This window comes from Microcebus murinus, chromosome 6 (assembly GCF_040939455.1).
Source record: "Microcebus murinus isolate Inina chromosome 6, M.murinus_Inina_mat1.0, whole genome shotgun sequence".
Lineage (NCBI taxonomy): Eukaryota > Metazoa > Chordata > Mammalia > Primates > Cheirogaleidae > Microcebus > Microcebus murinus.
In genome coordinates this window covers 37,283,324-37,304,056 of record NC_134109.1, presented here as the reverse complement: position 1 = coordinate 37,304,056, position 20,733 = coordinate 37,283,324, and the positions used below count along the sequence as shown (strand labels likewise).

The window sequence follows — 20,733 nt, the reverse complement described above, 5'->3', positions numbered from 1 at the left end:
TTTGTTGGTGGTGGTGTTATTAGTACAACTACCTACTGGGTCTCTGAATTTTAGAATGAATTTATTATTAGCCAAATAGTTTTTCTGATTTATGAATACGGATGATAGAACCAGCTTTTTAAGCCTAAATTTAATTTCCTTACATTGTCATCACTCTAATATAACAGGTCAGACTCGTTCACCTCCTCAGCATTTTCAGCTCACTACTTATCCGCAGAGTAAGATGTGGTGGAGTAAGATGATCTATACTCAAGCCCTAACTTATTAACTAACTAGCTAGGAAAGTCACTAAACTTTTCTGGCTTTACTTGTCTCCTCTCCAAAGGAAAGGGTTGAACTAGACATTTTCTATTGCCCCTCTGAGACTAAAATTCTAGGTTACTAACCTGACAATCCTTCCACAAGCCACTTTCACACTTACCAGCATGGACATACACACAAGGCACCTTAAGCTATGCCCAGCTTTCGTCTAAAAGGTACTGTTCTACTATTGCCAAAGAAAGTTTAATCAAACCCTCACTCAGCCCATTAGGCTGTGACCAATACTAATGTCCTTTGCTTAAATAGCATTATTAGTTTTCACTAAGATTCATCATCTCATTAGTGACCCAGTTTCCAAAGTTACCAAAGGAATTTTCTCTTCAGAAACCTGAGAAGCAAAATCTCTACAAGTGTTACGCATTTGCTACTACATTAGGAAAGTTCACAGTACCTAAAATAGCCACCACCTCATCATCCTGGATGACTTCCAAGGATCCCGACACCACAAAGCAGAGGGCGTCCACGCTTTCTCCAGCATGGTAAATGAGGTCCCCGGGAGCACAGTGAATGGTTTGGAACTCTACTGCCAAGGCGCGCAGACACCCATCGCTGGCCAATCGAAAAGCAGGATGCTCGTTAAAAACCTTCCGGTTTAGGTGAACACAGATATCAGCTCTCATGTCCTTGGGACAGATGGAGAGGACCTAAAGAAAGTGAGAGATGAATTAGTGAGAAGGAGAGTGAAAAGAGCTATCTCAGGGGGAAAAAAAAATCCAACAATGGCCATGCGCATGTCTGCCATCCACTGTGCTGGGTACTGGGAAGGCAAAGCTAACAAGACACAGCTCTGCTCTCCAGGAGGTAATAATCTAGCGAGGTGGGCTGATGAGCAATGGTCCATTAAAATACAGCACCACGTGGTAAATGCTTTGAGAAAAGTATGGATCTCCCCATAGAAAGAACAAAATCTTGAAGTGGTCAGGAAGAATCATAGAAAATAAGTCAAAATCATTTCATCAAAGAACCAACTAAAATAGAGTACCGACATTCACTTTAGACTGGCAGATGTTTCAGAATTTTGTCATAACTAAATCAAAATTTAGGGTTATGAACTTCAGTCCCTACTGAAGGAGGATTCGTATTAGCCAGCTATGAGACAACAAAATCAACAAAAGCACCCTGGCAACTTGGCATGCTGGCGCTGGCAAATATTTACTAGAACTCCACTCTTAATGTGTTTGGTTCACTCTGAAAGAGTTTCCTTTTACAAATGAGTTCATGTCCAGGGAGGGAAAAGGGTATACACCAGCCTTCTGCAAGGCTTGGGCAACTGGAAATGTCAGTGTTGGCAGGGTGGGAATATCATTTTGCCTGACAATCCTTGCTCATTCTGGTCTTTGACTCCTCAGGACTGCTGGAGGGAAAAATTCAAGCCTTTGGCATGCTTTAGAAATGGAAGCAAATGGTAGAAGCATGCTTAAAGAGCAAGGGGTGGAGAGTTTTATTGGCTGTAGCTTTTTGACAGGATAATTAAAGAGCCAGATTAAAATGGACAATATCATCATATTTAATCAGAACATCATCAAATGAGATGTGATTATATAATTCAGTACCACCCATTTTAGAATTGCAAGTACAAACTCATTTAGAATCCTCCTCCAACTCCCTTGGTAAACTATTCCTTATAATCACAAATGTTTTTTCTTTGATAGGATTTCAATCCCTCCAAGCTGAAGCTAAATTGATTTTAGCCCATTAAGCTATACCGTATAATATTTTAATATAAAATAATTTTATTTCCTCTTCTAATTGCATTTTAAGCTTTAAAAAATTACCTAAAGCCTGAAAATATCCCCTGACTATTCATTTTATTTGAGGGCTATCAGTGAAAAACTGGTTGCTTCCCTATGGAGAAGACAAGCCCATCATAAATGTAAGGACCATTAATTAAATTATGCTTTCAGTATCACTTCTCTTAATCTTTCCTAATACTGTACATATATTTCATATCACTTAATCATCTCTGTGGGTTTTTTTTAATACCCCCTCAAAATTCCTATAGGCAACAGCAATCAGCTCACCTTACCTTTCTGGAAAATCTCATCTATGAAGAAAGGAATGCCTAACGGAGCTTAAAAAGCAGTTGGCACTTTCTTTCAATGTCATTTATTTTCCATAATAATGTAATGTTTTCGGCCGGGCGCAGTGGCTCACCCGTAATCCTAGCACTCTGGGAGGCCGAGATGGGCGGATTGCTCGAGGTCAGGAATTCGAAACCAGCCTGAGCAAGAGCGAGACCCCGTTTCTACTATAAATAGAAATTAATTGGCCAACTAATATATATAGAAAAAATTAGCCAGGCATGGTGGTGCATGCCTGTAGTCCCAGCTACTCGGGAGACTGAGGCAGAAGGATTGCTTGAGCCCAGGAGTTTGAGGTTGCTGTGAGCTAGGCTGATGCCATGGCACTCACTCTAGCCTGGGCAACAAAGTGAGACTCTGTCTCAAAAAAAAAAAAAATAATAATAATGTAATGTTTTCTTTAATGGATTAACTTTTAGTAACTTTGGACAATATTAGTCATTCCACAGGAACTTATTGAGCTTCACGTTACTGTGTTAGGTCCCCGGAACTAGAAGGATAAAGAAGATGCTCCCTTTGCCTTAGAGGAGCTAACCATGAAGTACAGGATGTCGGCATGTAAAGGGACAATTATAATACAATGAATAAAGCACTGTGATAGAGGCATGTCCAGGGGGATCTGGGAGCACGTGCTGCCTGTGTGTCTTTACTTATGACTTACAGGTAACGTAAAAGATCAGACTCAAGAGGACATAAGTCTGGGCTCAGATCTATCACTTACTACTACCTCTGTAAACCAGGACACCTTATTTAATCTCTCTAAACCTCATCTGTGAAATGGGGATAACAATAGTGTTTATATCATAGGCTCACTGTAGGAATTAAATGAAAGGGCATGAATTTAGCCCAGCCTAGCCTGGCACACAGCACAGGCTGAAGAAATACTAGCTTTTATTGTCCCTACTGAACATGTGTATTTCTGTAGAGTTTATTGTTGCTTTTAGCTCTCTACAAAAGCAATTTGCTTTTTTCACTTTCCATCCCTGTCTGAAGTCTGCATCTGGGCTGTTTGATAGATTTTCAGACAAAATTAAGAAAATATTGCAGCATGAACCTGAAGATATTTTAAGTACTGGTTAAGGTTAATATTTTTCTCAGGTTGAAAATTAAATTATCTCTAGAAAAACAAAAAATAAAAATAATTTTAAATATTATACATACATACATAGACATTACACTGAATAGCTTAATAGGAAAATGGATTGCCCTATTTTGATCCATTAATCATGCAGGACTTTCATTGTTTTAGATTCATTTTGGTAATAGACATCTTATGCCCTGTTAATTATTTCTTTAGGATTCATGTTGCATATGAAATCTTCCAATATTTGCAATATTCCATTTTGTGGCACATTGAAAGGGAATTTTTATTACATTATGAATACATCTTTCCTTTTTCATTTCACTTCACTTATGACACTAACTCATTTATTCTTTTGATTGATAGCATCTACTTATGTCCAGATACCATAAAGTGACAAGTTAAAACTGAGAGTTAAAATACATCAGCTGAAGTCACACCCAGTGGCAAGCTCTTTGCCTATCCCTATATAGATGATGTGCCTTACATAGTGCTCTTGTCATCAAAATATGAGTATCTTGTTATTTACTTTGGAAGTGAAAGCATGAAAAACTGTCTTAGACAGAGCAAAATTGAGTTTTAAGTGATAGAATAAAATGATCATTCAAGATAACTCTCATACCTGGCCCATTGGTTCCAATTTCAATGTGTTCTACCTTGAATGTCATATCCAATTTATCGTTGATAGGTTCCCTAATAGCTATTTCATAGTTACAAACAAAGAACATTGTATTTCAGTGGAAAATCTTCAGATTAAAAGTGACTTTTGTTTGTCTCTAGGGTTGATTATTTCTCCCCTCTTCACAATAGAATGTTAATAAATTAGAATCTCCATTAAGATCAGAAATAAATTTTCCTTTTGGAAGACCTATGGAATTATATAAGGAATCATTTTTCAGAATCCTGCAAGCCAACCTGAAAAAATAAATGCCATGGTCTGAAAAACAAGAACTTTTTGATATTATTTATGATATCCATTAAACCCAAGGCCAAGAGATATGATAGCAGATAGTCCTCAGGCTCCAAAGATTTAACTTAAACCCTGCAAACTAAAGACCTCTTAGTGAAACACAAATACGATCATGTTATCTCTGCTTTCTTAAAATATCTGATGGCTTGCTTCCCCACCAAATAAAGCCAAAGTCCTAACTGAGCACGCAGGACTCTATGATGGGGACCTTCTCTAATCTTCACTTTCTCCAACCTGCATTCTAGTCACACCGTGTTTCTCACCACTCTAAACTCACGATGCTTTCTCACAACTCTTTGTTTTCGCACCTGCTGTGCCTGATTTTCCTTTCAAGAAGCTTATTCCATCACCCCTTCTCTGCCCAGTCGTCCCTGACTCCCCTGTCCAAGCACCAGCCATCCCTCTCTCTACCTTAAACACAATTTACATACAGCCCTCTCATAGAATTTAGTAACATGTAGAGGATGAAAAATGAGAGTAAGAGGTGCTGTTATTTGTTGTGGTTGTTAGATAATAGCCCAAAATAGTAACATGGAATTATCACCAGAGATTTCAAGCTTTTATTTTCAGCTGTAAAATCATTCTTTAGTTTTTTTTAAAAAATAAAACTGTATGCCCAATATATAAAACAGATAGAAGCAGAATTATGCTGGGAAAAGCTCTGCTGGGGAGACAGACTCCCAGGTAGGGCTCCACAGGGCACATGCAGTCAAGTCATTCATTCCACTCATAGCTACTGAGCACTGGTTCTGTGTTAGTTACGTGCCGCCTGGTACTCTGCAGGCGGCACGTAACTCATGGTGCCTGCTTCCCTGGAGCATCCCATTAGGCACAGTTTAAAAAATCACTGCCCCTAGCTCAGTGTCCCATTTCACAGACCAGGCAAATGTATCTTACAAAGGTTATGTGATTTGCTGAAGTTCCTTCCAACAAATTACCAGCAACACCCAAAACTCTTGAGCTCCAGGTACTAAGCTATGCTCCTGAGTGACGCACAACCAGGAACAAAATTAACATCTGGCACTTTCCAATGTTTTCTAGTTCTCTGTTTACTAGAAGTATATAAATGCTGATTTCTGAAATCATTATGGTCCAATTAATCAATTCTATAGTTTATTGATTAGGAAACCACTAATGTCCCCACCACCACAGAACAGCCTAGATTTCATTGGAAATATGTTTTTATTTCTAAACACTTTAATTTCAGATCCAACAAATGTATTGCATACCGGAACATGTTGGTAAAAACACAAGAATTCATTGATAAGTTGTTTATATATCGTTACTATTAATATTTGCCAAGGTTAAGCCATCTTATTTGAAATACAAGTTTGAGTATATATAGGAAAAGGACTTGAGCTAGATATTAGCATAAAGTGAGAATTTCATAAATGTTACTCTACTTGGGTCCCTTCCTCTCTCAATTTCACCCATTATGACAGCAGTAATGTCATAAAACCCTAGAAGAAGAGGGAGTCTAAATATGATAATTAACACAAAAATCACAAAATTAAATCAAGATCCTCTAACAGAATGATTGACTAGAGATAGTTAAAGAAAGAAGGCTTTATCCTCTCTCTTATTCATTATTTGAATGCACTAAAAAATGTACTTTAATATTCATTATACAAAATGTAGAAAATAAAAAGAGAAGAAAATAAAACTCTCCCATTATTTATACTTCCTTATGTTATATAGCCTTTTTATAAAACTTGAATTTATAAGGTTTTATTTTTTGCTATAATCACCCAATATTATAATCAATTCCCATGCTATGAAACACTGATTTAAAAACATAATTTCAATCACTGTATAATATTTCATCAAATAGTTATAACACAATTAATTTAACCATTACATTATAATTTGATATCAAGATTTCCAGTTTTCCCTTTCATAAATAAAGTTACAACAAATACCCTTGTACTTATACCAGACTGTGTAAGCAGAGATTTTTAGAAGTACAAGTAGTGAGTAAAATATAAAAACATCTTTAAGGCTGTTGCCAAATTGCTTCCCAGAAAAGATACCAAATTACACTCTAACCAGCTGTGTATGAGAGTATCTTACAAGGTCTTAACAATTTCTCTCTTAAGTCTTTCATATGTGTTTGAAAGAAAAAAGGCAATTTCACCTGAAGCAAAAGTAGAATTGTATGTCGTAATGAGGCAGAAGCTGGAGTGATTTGGCCTTAGTCTACTACCACTACTTTGGAGTTAGTCTACTACCACTACTCCCTAGTTTGTTGATCATTGATGGATCACTATTAATCAATCTCTAATAAACCTCTAATGCATGAATGGGGATAATGGAAGTGATTCTACCTATCTTAAGTGCCTGAAGGTAGTGAGCTAAACAAAGCTTCTTCTTGAGGTCTCTTACTGCTCTAAGATAAATTATTCTATCAATTATCTATAAAATCCTCCATCAGGAGTAAATAGAGTATCAGCTATGTTTAATAATAATTGACAAGTAAAAATGATCCCTCGATTTTTTAGGACAAAGGAATACATGCATTAATGACATTTTGATAGGCATTCAAGGTACCACTGACATTTTTCAAAATCCCTCTTTCTTTTGATACAATTATGCTATGCACTGTTAATTAATCTCTCCTCATGAATCCAATTGAATTGATATTAAGGAAGTGAAAATCAGTGGAAGGAGTCAGGCAAGTGACATTTGCACATAAAACATTTTTACTTCCTGGGAATGAGGAACTGTAGTGGAGTTCTTCACAGAAATATAATTTTCGTTCATTTTATGAAAAGAAAAGAAAGCTCAACTTTATTCAAAAAAAAAAAAAAAGTATAACCAGGCAGTCATGCAAAGCAAGGGGGAGCCACTGTATGGATGTCAATCTGACAATCTCTGGAGGTGTCAAAACCTCCAAGGAATTAACCCAGGAACAATGTAATGAAACAAAACCAAACCAAATTAACTTCCATTATTTAAAAGCAAAAGGTCATATTTAGCAATGGAAGACTGCTATAACCAGTGAGAGATTACAGGTTAAAATTCATTGGTTTCACTTTAGAGATAAATTTCCTGTGAATATGCTTCATATATAAAAGTAAGACCTAGATTTTTGTTTCAAAAATATAGGGAACCAATTCTCCTAGGATCTTCATGATCTTAGCTTTGCAATAAAGTGAGTAGTGAAAAGAAAGAAACAGCAATTATTACTGTTTTTTTAAACTTGTTAAATTCATGCAAATGTCTTGGTACACTAAGTTTCCAAAGGTAGGGCTCTGAAGAATTTTAGAGTTTCCACTGTGCTCTGCTCTTAATCTCATGTCTGTACTGTTTTAAATGTGCAGATATTTGAGTAAATAAAAATACTTTTCCATCCATGTGAAAATATCTAAAATTAGAAATATATTTTTAAATAGATTTGACTAATTATCCAGAAAAGCAAAAACAATATTTTTTTCCTACTGGCCATCATTTTTTTTTGGACTAGCTAAGATTTATTAAGTACTTTTTATATGTCAGACATCCATCAAAGCAGTTTACATTTTGTAACTCATTTAATCTTTATAACAACCCTATTGAATTAAGAACACTTTTTATCCCCATTTAACAGAAGAGGAAATTCAGTGCTTAGAAAGGGCTTGGCACATGATAGTCCTGTGAGAAATATTTGCTAATTGAATTAGTAAAAGTCAGAAAGCACTTGTCCATATAAATAATGTCATAAACATGAAAGAACTTCCAAGATCAACCCACAAAACTTATTTAACCCAGTCATATCTTCTTTTCCTTATTTTTAACACTATTTCATCAACCCTAATAATCATCATAATATTGCTTTTATAGAAAAAGCTGTTCTAAATTCTAGCCTGTGGCACTATTCAACAGTTTATTTATTGAGCAGCTACTTTCTAAAGCAATATTAGCACCAAGGGAAGGCATAAAGCTAAGGAGGTACATTTCCTACCATGTGGGAACTTCTATCCTTGCTCCATCCCAGAAGCAGAGGGGCTTCCAGCTGGGGCTGGAATGGCAATCAGTCCTTCCAGACATCAGTACTCATTCCGTTTCTACTTCAGAGGCTCCTGTACCCTTCCAACAGAAGCCAGGGATTTCTAACCTGCTACAGAATTTGAGGAAACTTATCACCTCCCAGATCGCATTTTTAAATTAAGTTAATAGATAGAATTTTCTCAAGTCTTCACTGTCCTTTGGCACCTCTTACTTCTTGTATGGTGACAAGTGCTAGCAGATGACAAAATGAATTAACTAGTAGTATTTTACCATTAACAGAGAAATGGAGAAGCAATCAATCAATACAATACTGCTTAGCTCAACAGCTTGGAGTTTTGTTTGTTTGTTTGCTTGTTTTTTGGTCATGATCCTTTTAAAGTTATCCATGACAAATGATGTTCCCAGCTACTTTAAAAGAATGAACCGCCCTCATACACTATGAAGGGGAATTAATTGGTATGATTGCTTTGGGAAATTATCTGGCTCTATTGACAAAAGATGGACATATTCCCAAAGACCTAACAATTACAATTCTAGGTAAATGTGCAACGGATACACACACACACACGCACATATACACACAACACCAATTGTAGAAAGTAAAAATAATGGTAGTCATCAAAGGACACAGAGTAGTAAATGGAGCAAAGAATATGTGGGTTGATTATATGTTTTACATTACATCTAATTCCAAAAAGAATTTGTGATCTGATTGTATAAAAGAATGTATATATGTATATAGAGATTCTCAGATATGTGTTTATATATTCTTACATATTTATATGCATATATTCTCATATATGTATATAAATTCATATGTGTATATATACATATATATGCATATGGGTATATGCATATAGATTAAAAAATCAAGTATATATAGAACAGCTAGAAAGTTATCTTAAGAATATTGAGAAATTATTAATTAGAAGAAAAACTGAGATAAAACAAAATACCAACATTTGAGTAATTGAATTCACACTGAAACATGTTTTCACAACTCTAACACTCATACAGATTATATATATGGTGTGTGTGTGTACATATTTATACACATGTACATATATACATATCAGTGTGTGTATATGTAAAATGACTATGTACCATAAAATCAGAAATCTTTCAAAGAGCACAAAGAAATCTTTCCCTCACTCCCTCAACATGGTGACATTTATCACAGTGGATCAATATGTTTTTATTGAGTAAACCCTATGATGCTATTACTTATAGTTGAAAAACGATGGCACTATTTGAGCTTTCTGGCCAATTAAACTCTTCACTATAAGTAAAGTTTGCCTCAGAATTTAGCACTGGAGGACGAGTAGAACAGACAAAAGAATATAGCTATTTAAACATTTTATATACATGTATGCTTTTGAGAATTTTTTTTATTTCAGCATATTATGGGGGTACAAATTTTTAGGTTATGTATATTGCCTATGGTCCCCTCCTCCTGAGTCAGAGCTTCAAGCATGACCATCCCCCAGACATTGCACATCACACTCATTATGTATGTATATACCCATCCCCTCCTCCCTGCTTCCACTTGCCCAACAACCGATAAATATTATTCCTATGTGTCCACTTAGGTATTGATCAGTGAAACCAATTTGATAGTGAGTACATGTGGTGCTTGTTTTTCCATTCTTGGGATACTTCACTTAGTAGAATGGGTTCCAGCTCTATCCAGGAAAATACAAGAGGTGCCATATCATCATTGTTCCTTGTGGCTGAATAGTAGTACTCCATGGTATACATATACCACATTTTATTAATCCACTCATGTATTGATGGGCACTTGGGTTGTTTCCACAGCTTTGCAAATGTGAATTGTGCTGCTATAAACATTCTAGTGTGGATGTCTTTTTTATAGAATGTCTTTTGTTCTTTTGGGTAGATGCCTAATAATGGGATTGCTGGATCAAGTGGTAGATCTACTTGTATCGCTTTAAGGTATCTCCATATTGCTTTATACAGAGGTTGCACTAGTTTGCAGTCCTACCAGCAGCGTAGGAGTGTTCCTATCTCTCCGCATGCATGCCAATATTTATTGTTTTGGGACTTTTTGATAAAGGCCATCCTCACTGGAGATAAGTGATATCACAATGTGGTTTTGATTTGCATTTCCCTGATGATTAGGAATGTTGAACATTTTTTCATATGTTTGTTGGCCATTATTCTGTCTTTTTAAAAAAAGTTTCTGTTCATGTCCTTTGCTTTTGAGAAGTTTCTATGGCAGTAATTCATGCATAAATAAAATATAAGAAACAACACTGAGACTGTAATAAATATAATCAACATATAATCTGTATAGCAAATATAATTTTAAATGTTAATAAAATCAAAAGGTAAACCTGAGACTGAAAGAGGATATCTGTAACACACATCCTATTAATATAAAAGAGTCATATCCTCTCTTTCTCTGTCTATATATGTATATACACACACACACACATATATCTATACTATAAATCAACAGCAAAAAGGCAAATGAAAAAATTAAAAGGCACAAAACTTGAACAGTTCACAAGGAGATTATCTAAATAATCAGTAAGACTTTAAAAGGCCTGGAAAAGTTTTTATCTCTCTTTCATTCTGAAGGTATTCTTGGTTGGTCAACACTCTGAATACATCATCCAACTCTGTTCTGACCTGCAAAGTTTCTGCTAAAAATCTGCTAATGGCCTTATGAGGGTTCCATTGCATGTAAGGAATCTCTTTTTCTTGCTGCTTTCAAAATGCTATTTTTGTCTTTTTATTTTTTTTTACTGTATATATTTAAGGTGTATAACATTGTTTTTTATTTCAAAAAATTTAAGAGATCTAAGTGGTTTTTTTTACATGGATAAATTGTATCATGCTAAATTCAGGGCTTTCCATGTACCCATCACCAGAATAGTGTATGTTATACCCAATAGATAGATTTTTATCCATCATCCTCCTTCCCTCCTCCTCCAACCCTCCCCACTTTTTAGTTTTCAATGTCCATTATGCCACTTTATGACCATATATATACCCCCCCTTCACCTCCCACTTATAAGTAAGAACATGTGGTATTTGTTTTTCTATTCCTGAGATACTTCATCTAGGATAATGGTATCCCATTCTATTCAAGTTGCTACAAACAAACAAACAAACAAAAACCATTATTTCATTCCTTTTTATGGCTAAGTAGTACTCCTTGGTATGTATTAAGCTATTAAATATGAACTGTCCAATTTTGAATCAAAAGGTTATTATATCTCAAACAAGAAGCAATACAATTAATCAAAGTATGTGCCTAAATTAGCCACTCAGTGTTGCCATCTTAACAGCAGCTTGTTTCTGCGAGCAGCAAAGAGGCCTGGCGGCCTGTAGCCATGAAATTGAGAAAGGCATTTTCCACAGCTTGTTGAGAATTGGGTAGTTTTCCTTTCAAGAAGTGGTCCAGAGCCTAGAAGAAGTGGTAGTCAGTTGGTGCAAGGTCTGGTGAATATGGTGGATGACGAAGAATTACCAAGTCCAGCCTCTGTAGTATGAGCAGCATTGTTTGTGTGACGTGTGGTCAAGCATTGTCTTGCAAGAGGATTGGCCTGTCTCTAGTGACCCATCTTGGCTGCTTGATTACAAGCATCCTCATCATTTCATCCAACTGGCTGCAGAAGACATCCGCTGTAATCAATTGACCAGGTTTCATGAAGGTGTAGTGGATAATACCGGCGCTAGGCCACCAAACAGACACCATTAGCTTTTTTTGATGAATATTCAGTTGTGGACTGTGTTTCAGCACTTTATCCAACCATTGTGCCAAACACTTGCGATTGTCAAAAAGAATCCATTTTCATCACACAAAAACAATACAATATAGAAATGGTTCGCCTTTAAGTTGTGACAGCAAAGAAAGGCATGCTTTTAGATGATTTCTCTTCTGATGTTCATTTAATTCATCTGGAAACCATCTATCCAGCTTCTTTATCTTGCTGAATTGTTTCAAATTGTCCAATATCATTGGAATAGTAATGTCAAACCTTGCTGCTAATTCATGCATAGATTGAGATGGATACGCTTCCACTACAGCTTTCAGCTCATCATTATCCATCCACCTTGGTCTCAAGTTGCCGAAGTGGCTCATTTGCAATATTAAAATCACCAAAATCTCAAAATATTGACATACCGTGCATTCATCAGCCACATATTTTCCAAATTCTTCATTGATATTTTGAGCTGTCTGCACTGCATTGGTTCCCTGACAGAACTCACATTCGAAACAACACAAATATTTGACATCCATGGTTTCACAAAAATTGCTCTTAAAAAAACTTTGAAAGATGATCATAAGCCAACCATACATTTGAAAGAATAAGGATGTACCTTCACAATAAAAATAAAAAAGAAATATCAAAGTGAAATGTCAGAGATATCAACTGTCAAACTTAGTACTTTAGGAAATCAGATATTTCATACTTAATAACCTAAAAAATACCACATTTTCTTTATCTATTCGTTAGTTGATGGAAACCTAGGTATATTTCATATCTTTGCAACTGTGAATTGTGCTCCAATAAACATTTGAGTGAAGATATCTTTTTGGTAAAATGACTTCTTTTCCTTTGAGTAGATACCTATAGTGGGATTGCTGTATTGAATGCTAGGTCTACTTTTAGTTCTTTGAGGAATCTCTTACATTCCCACCAACAGTGTATAAATGTTTCCTTTTTGCCACATCCATGCAAACATCTATTGTCTTTTGACTTTTTAGTAATGATTAATGAGAAAATCTGTTCATGTCTTTTGCCCAATTTTGATGGAGTTGTCATTTTCTTGATTTGTTTGAGTTCTTTGTAGATTCTGAATATTAGCCCTTTGTTGAATATATAGTTTGAGAATATTTTATCCTATTCTGCAGGTTGTCTATTTACTGTTGATAACTCCCTTTGCTGTGCAGAAAATTTTTAGTTTAATTAAGTCCCATTTATTTATTTTTGTTTTGCTGTATTTGCTTTTGAGGTCTTGCTGACTCACTAGACAAGTGTGTAAAATGTTCTTAAAAAGACATGTACAAGAATTTTATAACATCTTTGTACATAGTAGCCAAAAATTAAAACCAACCCTAATGTCCACCAGCCATAGAATGAATAAATAACCTTGGTATATTTACACAATTAAATATTATACACATACTGTATGATTCCACTTATATGAAGCTCGGTATCAAAATAGTAATTACAGGAAACAACTCAAATGCTTACCAAATGATGAATGGATAAACAAAATATAGTAAATCCAAATAGAATATTATTCAAACATAACAAGTACTGAAGTACTGATACATGCCACAGCATGGATGAACTTTGAAAGCATATAAGTGAAAGAAGCCAGTCACAAAAGACCACACATGATATGATTTCACTTACGTGAAAGGTCTAGAATAAGTAAATCTACAAAATTAGAAAATATAATAGTGGTTGTCAAGGGCTCAGGAGAGGTAATGGAAAGTAACTGCTAATTGGAATGGGATTTCTTTTGGGGGTGATGAAAAAGTTCTGGAATTAGATAGTTGTGATGGTAGCACAACCTTGAAAATATACTAAAAACCACTGAATTGTGCATTTTTAAATGGTGAACTTTACGATATGTGAATTATATCTCAATTTTTAAAACAGTAGTTGCTTCAGGAATAGCAGAAATAATTGTTTGGGTGAGGCACGGGTGAGGATTTGGGGTTCATAGAAAGGTTTCCTATCTTTATCCTAGTAGTAGTAACATGTTGTATGCATATGTGAAAATTTGTGCATCTGTTTACCTATGCTTTGTATACTTTATGTGTATGTACCTTTCCATGATAAAATACTATATTTAAAAAAGTCATCACTGTCACTTTTTCCAACCACTACAAGTATTGCCATTAGGAAAATTTGATTAAACTTAAATTGTACCATCTACAGAAAAGAATATTTTAAGAGCCATAAGAATCTAATTTCATTCAATAACTATATGGTCCTGGTGTGGAATGTCTATTATAGGTGGAACATGTATAGGAGGTTGCATTAAAAAATGGCTCTAAACAGTTTCTGCATGCAGGTTACTTGCCTATCTCACCAGGAAGTCAAAACAAAGGATTAGTCAGTTAAAATTACAGGGAAATGCTAGCATGTTGCAACGGGGAGTCAGCTTGAGGGGACATATAGGCAGCAGCTTAGAGGTGGGTATACGAAAGGCATATTTGAAGAAGAGTAAGCTGTTCTACACAGGCTAACGCAAAGTAAAAACTGGGCCATTTTACAATTATGTAATCAACTTTATGATTGTGAAACTTCTATCTTTGTGTGGTAGAAGCAGCTTCCCTTAATTGATAAATCATAATAAATTTCTATCACTAAATGTAGGGTCTACTATCTTAGTTAAGTTTCTATCAATGCTGTTGATAAGACCTGCAAACAGAACAATGAACACTGTTAGTTATTTAAGTGTTTACTTAGTAATATATATGCTGCCGTAGTGACTAAAATGGTATAATGTTTTAGGACTGAAAATTAGCACACTTTTCTTATTTGCAAGAGCCCATTTAGTAGCACAAGGGAAATGTACTTTTTAATTTTAAAAAAATGCCTTTAAAACTCATTAGTATTCCACAACATCTTAGACAGCAAATTATCATCTTTTTGAATGAGCATATTGTGTTGACATTATTAAGATGGGCTTTGGGGAAATAAGCCCTAACTTAAATTTTAGTTTATGTGTTATTTACATTGATACTTGTCACTGATGTCTTCAGAGCTGAGAACCCAGACATGGCAGTAACAATATTTATCTAGACATCAAATTTGTCACAATTTTCATCATCCAGAAAATAGCCATGAATATCAGAGTAAGTAAAAATATCCATGAACAGAAAAAAGACAGTCACAGAGCACGCAGGATTTACATGTAAAAGGGGCTGTCAAGCACCACTGAAAGCCTCAAGGAATCTTAAGGAGAGTCCCAAATCCTGCAAACAGGATCTAGTTTCTGCCCATGGCAGATCATAGACAGCAGATTGATAGAAATGTTGCTGGAGGTGAGTGTGCTGACTGTGAGGAAAAATAACAGATGACAGCCTGATGCCAAAGAAATATTCAAAAAGCTAAAACATAATAATGACCATATGGAAACCAAAGTTAAAAACACAATACCATTTACACTGACTCCAAAGAAAATGAAATACTTAGGTATAAATCTAACAAAACTTGGACAGGATCTATATCTTGGTAACTACAGAATGCTGATGAAAGAACCAAAGGACACCTAAATTAATGGAGAAATATACTGTGTTAATAAATTAGAAGACCCTATATTGTAAATTATCCCTAATTAATCTGTAAATTTGATTTATCAAAATGATCAGAAAGGTGTTTTTTTTTGTAGACATAGATAAATTTATTCTAAAATTCAAATGTTAAGGCATAAGATCTAGAAGAAGACCATTGAAAAAGGAATGGAGTAGAATCACTCTACCCAATGTTATGACATAACCACTGAGCTATGGTCATCAAGACAGTGGGTGGTGTGGTATTGGCAGAGAGATAGACATATAGATCAGAATAGAAAACTTAGAAATAGACTCACAAATATGCTCAACTGATTTTTTTTTTTAACAAAGTTGCAAAAGCAACTCAGTGGAGGAGAGGATGGTCTTTCAACAAATGATGCTGAAGAAATTGGACAGAATTTGCAAAAAATAAAAAGTCGAACCTCAACCTAAACCTCATACCTTATACAAAAATCAACTCAAAATACATTGGGGACTTGAGTATAAAAATGTAAAGCTAAAAAACTTTTAGGAAAAGACATAGGAGAAAGTATTCAGGACCTAGGCCCAGAGAGAGTTCTTAAACTTGACAACAAAAGTACAATCCATAAAAGGAAAAATGATAAACTATACCTCTCCAAAATGCAAACTGTTCACTCTGCAAAAGACTCCGAGAAAAGAATGAAAAGACAAACTACAGACTGGGGAAAAAAAAGTACTTGCAAATCAAATATCCAACAAGGGACTAGTATTTAAAACATATAAGAGCCCTCAAAACTCAATATTTTAAAAAAATTTAATAAGAAAATGGGCAAAAGAACAAATGTTTCGCTGAAAAAGATATATACATAAAAAATAAGCACATGAAAATATGTCCCAAATCATTATTCATTAGGAAAATACAAATTAAACACACAATGCGACATCACTGCTCACTTAAAATTTTAAAAAAATTAGTGATAACTCCAAATAGTGATGATGGTGATGATGTAGAGAAACCAGGTCTCTCAAGTATTGATAGTTACACAAAATGGTACAGTCACCATGCAAAAGATTTTGAGAGTTTCTTACAAAAATAAATATATGCTTATCATATGAACCAGCAATTGTATTCTTGGGCATTTATCCCAGAGGATTGAAAATTCATGTTACACAAAAACCTGCACATAAATGTTTACAGCAGCTCTCTTTTGAGTAGCCTCAAACTGGAAACAACACAAACTCCCTTCCTTTGGTGAATGGTTGAACGAATTGTGGTACATCTATACCATGGAACACTCCCCAGTAACAAAAAAACTACTGTTATATGCATCAACTTAGATGGATTTCAAGGGAATTATACTATATGAAAAAAGCCAAACTGAAAAGTTTAGATGATTTTGTATATATAGCATTTTTGAAATGACAAAATTAAAGAGATAGAGAACAGATTAGTGGTCACCAGGACTTTGAAGGAGGGTGGCAGATGGCTGTGGCTGACAAGAGGGCAGCACAAGGAATCCTCATGACAGGGACGCTCTGCACCTTGACTGTGCTGTGAGTCACAGGAATCTATGCTGGGGGATGAGGAGAGGGTACATGCAAAACTGTCGAATCTGAATATCTGAATAAGGTTAATGACTTGTATCAATGTCAATTTTCTGGTTATGATGTTTTACTCATTACACAAGATGTTACCTTTGGGGGAAACTGGGTGAATGGCACATAGAATCTCTAGATATTGCTTTTTACAACTACATGTGAATCTATAATTATCAAAATAAAAATATTTTTTTAAAGTTTTGCATCTGGGACCTTCTGAGGGAGAGAGAAATAGCCCTCCAAGCAACCAGAGCCCCTGGAACATCATCAACAAATAGCAGGACATTACATTTGGTGCCATTGACAAGCTTCTATGAGGTCTTCCTCTGCATAAAGTCAAAATGCCTTGAGAAAGCCCCTGAGTAGGAAACCTGTCTGTATACTCTGGATTTACATGTGCCAGCTTGGCAGGAATATGAGTTGAATCTTACCAGGGACAACTGCAGGTTGTCCTTCTGTTCCATGGCAGACCGACTGCCAAAGCCCTGACCTTAGCCATTAACCTGTCACACAAAGTCAAGCACTTTAGCCCAAAACACTTCTCTGAGAAATCAACTTACACCTCTGCAAATTGCAACACAGCTCTCTATAAAACATTCCAGTTTCATCTTCTTAAGTGCCCCGAACACTTTTAAACTGTATTGAAAATTTCAGTTAGAAAAAGAGTTTGGCCCTTGGTGATGTTTTTACCTAAACAAAATATTTATGCTATTATTTTCTTCTTTAATTAACCCTTTATTTATATTACGTTTGAAAAACTTATATAATCTAGCAAATTGAGAAAGAAATATTAAAGAAAAGAAAAAACTCCTTCCCTAAGTTCACAGAGAATTTCAAAGAACTCTAAAACAATTCAATCATTATTTGATGTTTCATTTGCTCACTGACTGATTCATTTATTCATTCATTCATTGGTCACCTCTGAAGGCCAGAAATATGCTATGGATAAAGACCATTTAGATTTAGCTACTACTTTCAGAAGCTTTAGTTTATTGGTGAAGTCAGATATTGTAGCAAATAAATAACTATACTATTTTATTAATGAGGTGTGAGCAATCTTCCAAGAAAGCCCCAAGACCTGAGTGACCTAAAAGACATCATTCCTGGGACAGGCAGCAGCCTTATATGTACTCCTGAAATTACAGTACCTAGTATTAATATTTTAGTGGAGTAACAAACCAAATTTCCTCCTTCCAAGGTTCAAACACAGCTCAGTAGGGATTCCAAGGTTGTTTTCTTATGTGCAATTGGTTCATACATTGAAAGAAATAGAAAATGACACCAACAATTAAATCCTGACAAAACTGTACAATGCAGATACTATTATCTCTATTTTACAAAGGTTAATAACAGATCCATGGTCTGGGTGAATTTAAAGTCCTCTTGCTCTTTCTATAACACAGCATTGCCTCTGGATACAGAGACAATTAACAGAAATGTATCCCAGGTCAACTTGCAATGGCTGGAGTTGACTACAGAATCTTGGTCTAATTCAGAATGCCGTCCAACATGGCTCTCAAAACTCCACCTGGCCCTTTTGGAAACATTTCCTGAAAGACCCTCAGATTGGAACCCTGACTCCTTTTGAGGAGCTCACCCTACCCAACAATACTCTCATCAATTTATAGCAGTATGACCACCTGTCATTCACCCCAAACTTTCCTAATCTTTTGATATCTCTGCTACTCAACTGATGTTTGGTTTTATCCTACTCACTGCCATAATAAAAGTAATCATTTTTTATATTTAGCTTACTCTTTCCAAAAGGGCATGTTGCACAAATCTGCTGAATGGTTTCATTTTAAAATGAAGAATATACTCTTAAAATTGGCACTCATCAACATCTAGAATTGTTACTATATTTCCCTAACATTTGCATATTCCCACTTGTCAATATGACTATTTCATACAGTTTCCCCTTCGTTCAATCTTCCCAGCCTGAGTCCACCCCTTAAAGCCCAGTTGGTTATTTTCTCTAATTTTTTATTTAAAAACAATGGCAGCTGGATTACTTTCAGCTTGATGATCTGCCTTGCAGAAGACCAATCTTTTCACTCTGAGCAACTATAAAGCTTGATAAAATGCAAAAACAAAGAAAAAACCAAAAGGCACCTGTAAACATCAGATAGAAAAACAGTTAGCATTTGAGAAGAAAAATTCGTCAAGTTGAACCCAAAATTCTATTTCATTTTTCTCCTATGGAATATATTTACTAATTTATGAGTGATGTAGACAGAGTCTGAGATACTGAGCAAAAATTTCAGCAGTTCACAGCTACCAGGACAACCAATACTTAACACCAAGATCTTGAAGAGAAGGAAAGCATAGAGAATGAGCTAGAGTCTGAACTACTTTTGCGCTAAAGGCATTCATTCACTGGTTCTTAAGCACCACAGGCCAAAAGCTGGTAACACTAAGCAGAGTTTATAGAAATCTTACTGTTCTGAGAAGATACAATTTGGAATTCAGGGCCTACAAAGATAGAGGGCTGTTAGTAAACAAAGTTTCAGTTGGGATTCTAAAATATTAAGAGCAAACCAGAATAGTTCAGTACTTCAAGAAACTTTTAAAAAGTTTCAAATCACTTCATTCTCTGATTACATTAAAATGACCTACTCTTACTTTAACAGTCTTCCAAAAGGCTAAGAAAAATCTCTCTGGAGGAAATTAATACCATCTACAATTTTTCATATCCAGCATTTAATAAAAAGTTACCAGGCAAACCAAGACCAAGAGAAAAAATAAACAACACAAATATATCCATAGGCGATTCACATATTGAACTTTTCAGATAGTGCTTATCAATAGGCTGAATATTTCCAGACAGAAAGGTCTCTTCCCCGTCTACACTTCCTGCCCCCTCTCTCCCTCCCTCCCTTCTCTCCTTTCTTCCTTCTCTCTCTCTCTCTCTCTTTCCCCTCCCCCCCTTCTCCTTTCTCTTTCACTCTAGAGTACCTGGCGTCAGCCTAGCTCACAGTCACCTCAAACTCCTGGGCTCAAGCAATCCTCCTGCCACAGCTTCCCAAGTAGCTGGGACTACAAGCACGTACCACCACACCTGGCTAACTTTTCCTATTTTTAGTAAAGATAGGTCTCACTCTTGCTCAGGCTGGTCTTAAACTCCTGACCTCAGGTAATCCTCCCACCTCGGCCTCCCAGAGTGCTAGGATTACAGGCATGAAGCAGCATACCCAGCCCAAAGTGGTTTTTGGATTCAATGCCAGAAAAAAATAAGTAATTCTAGACAAAGTTTATTCCTTTTAATACATAAAACTATTTCTCTTTTTAATTCATCTGCCAAGAGAATCCAAAACTCAATATAACCAAGGTCAGTAACAATGACACACAGGTGGCTGGACACCTCTATTATGTTTAATCCCTTACCTATATGTGTGTGTGTGTCTAAATGTCTATGTATGTGTGTTTTACTGTCTTATTTTATATT

General features: G+C 35.5%; 1 protein-coding gene across 1 annotated transcript in view; it reads right to left on the bottom strand.

The window, feature by feature from the left end:
- KCNH5 (potassium voltage-gated channel subfamily H member 5) overlaps positions 1-20,733 on the bottom strand; it is a 264,962-nt gene that overhangs the window by 54,207 nt on the left and 190,022 nt on the right. The window contains exon 9 of the mRNA XM_012777657.2: positions 713-965. Coding sequence (XP_012633111.1) covers positions 713-965 — 253 coding nt within the window. The remainder of the gene's footprint in view (positions 1-712; positions 966-20,733) is intronic.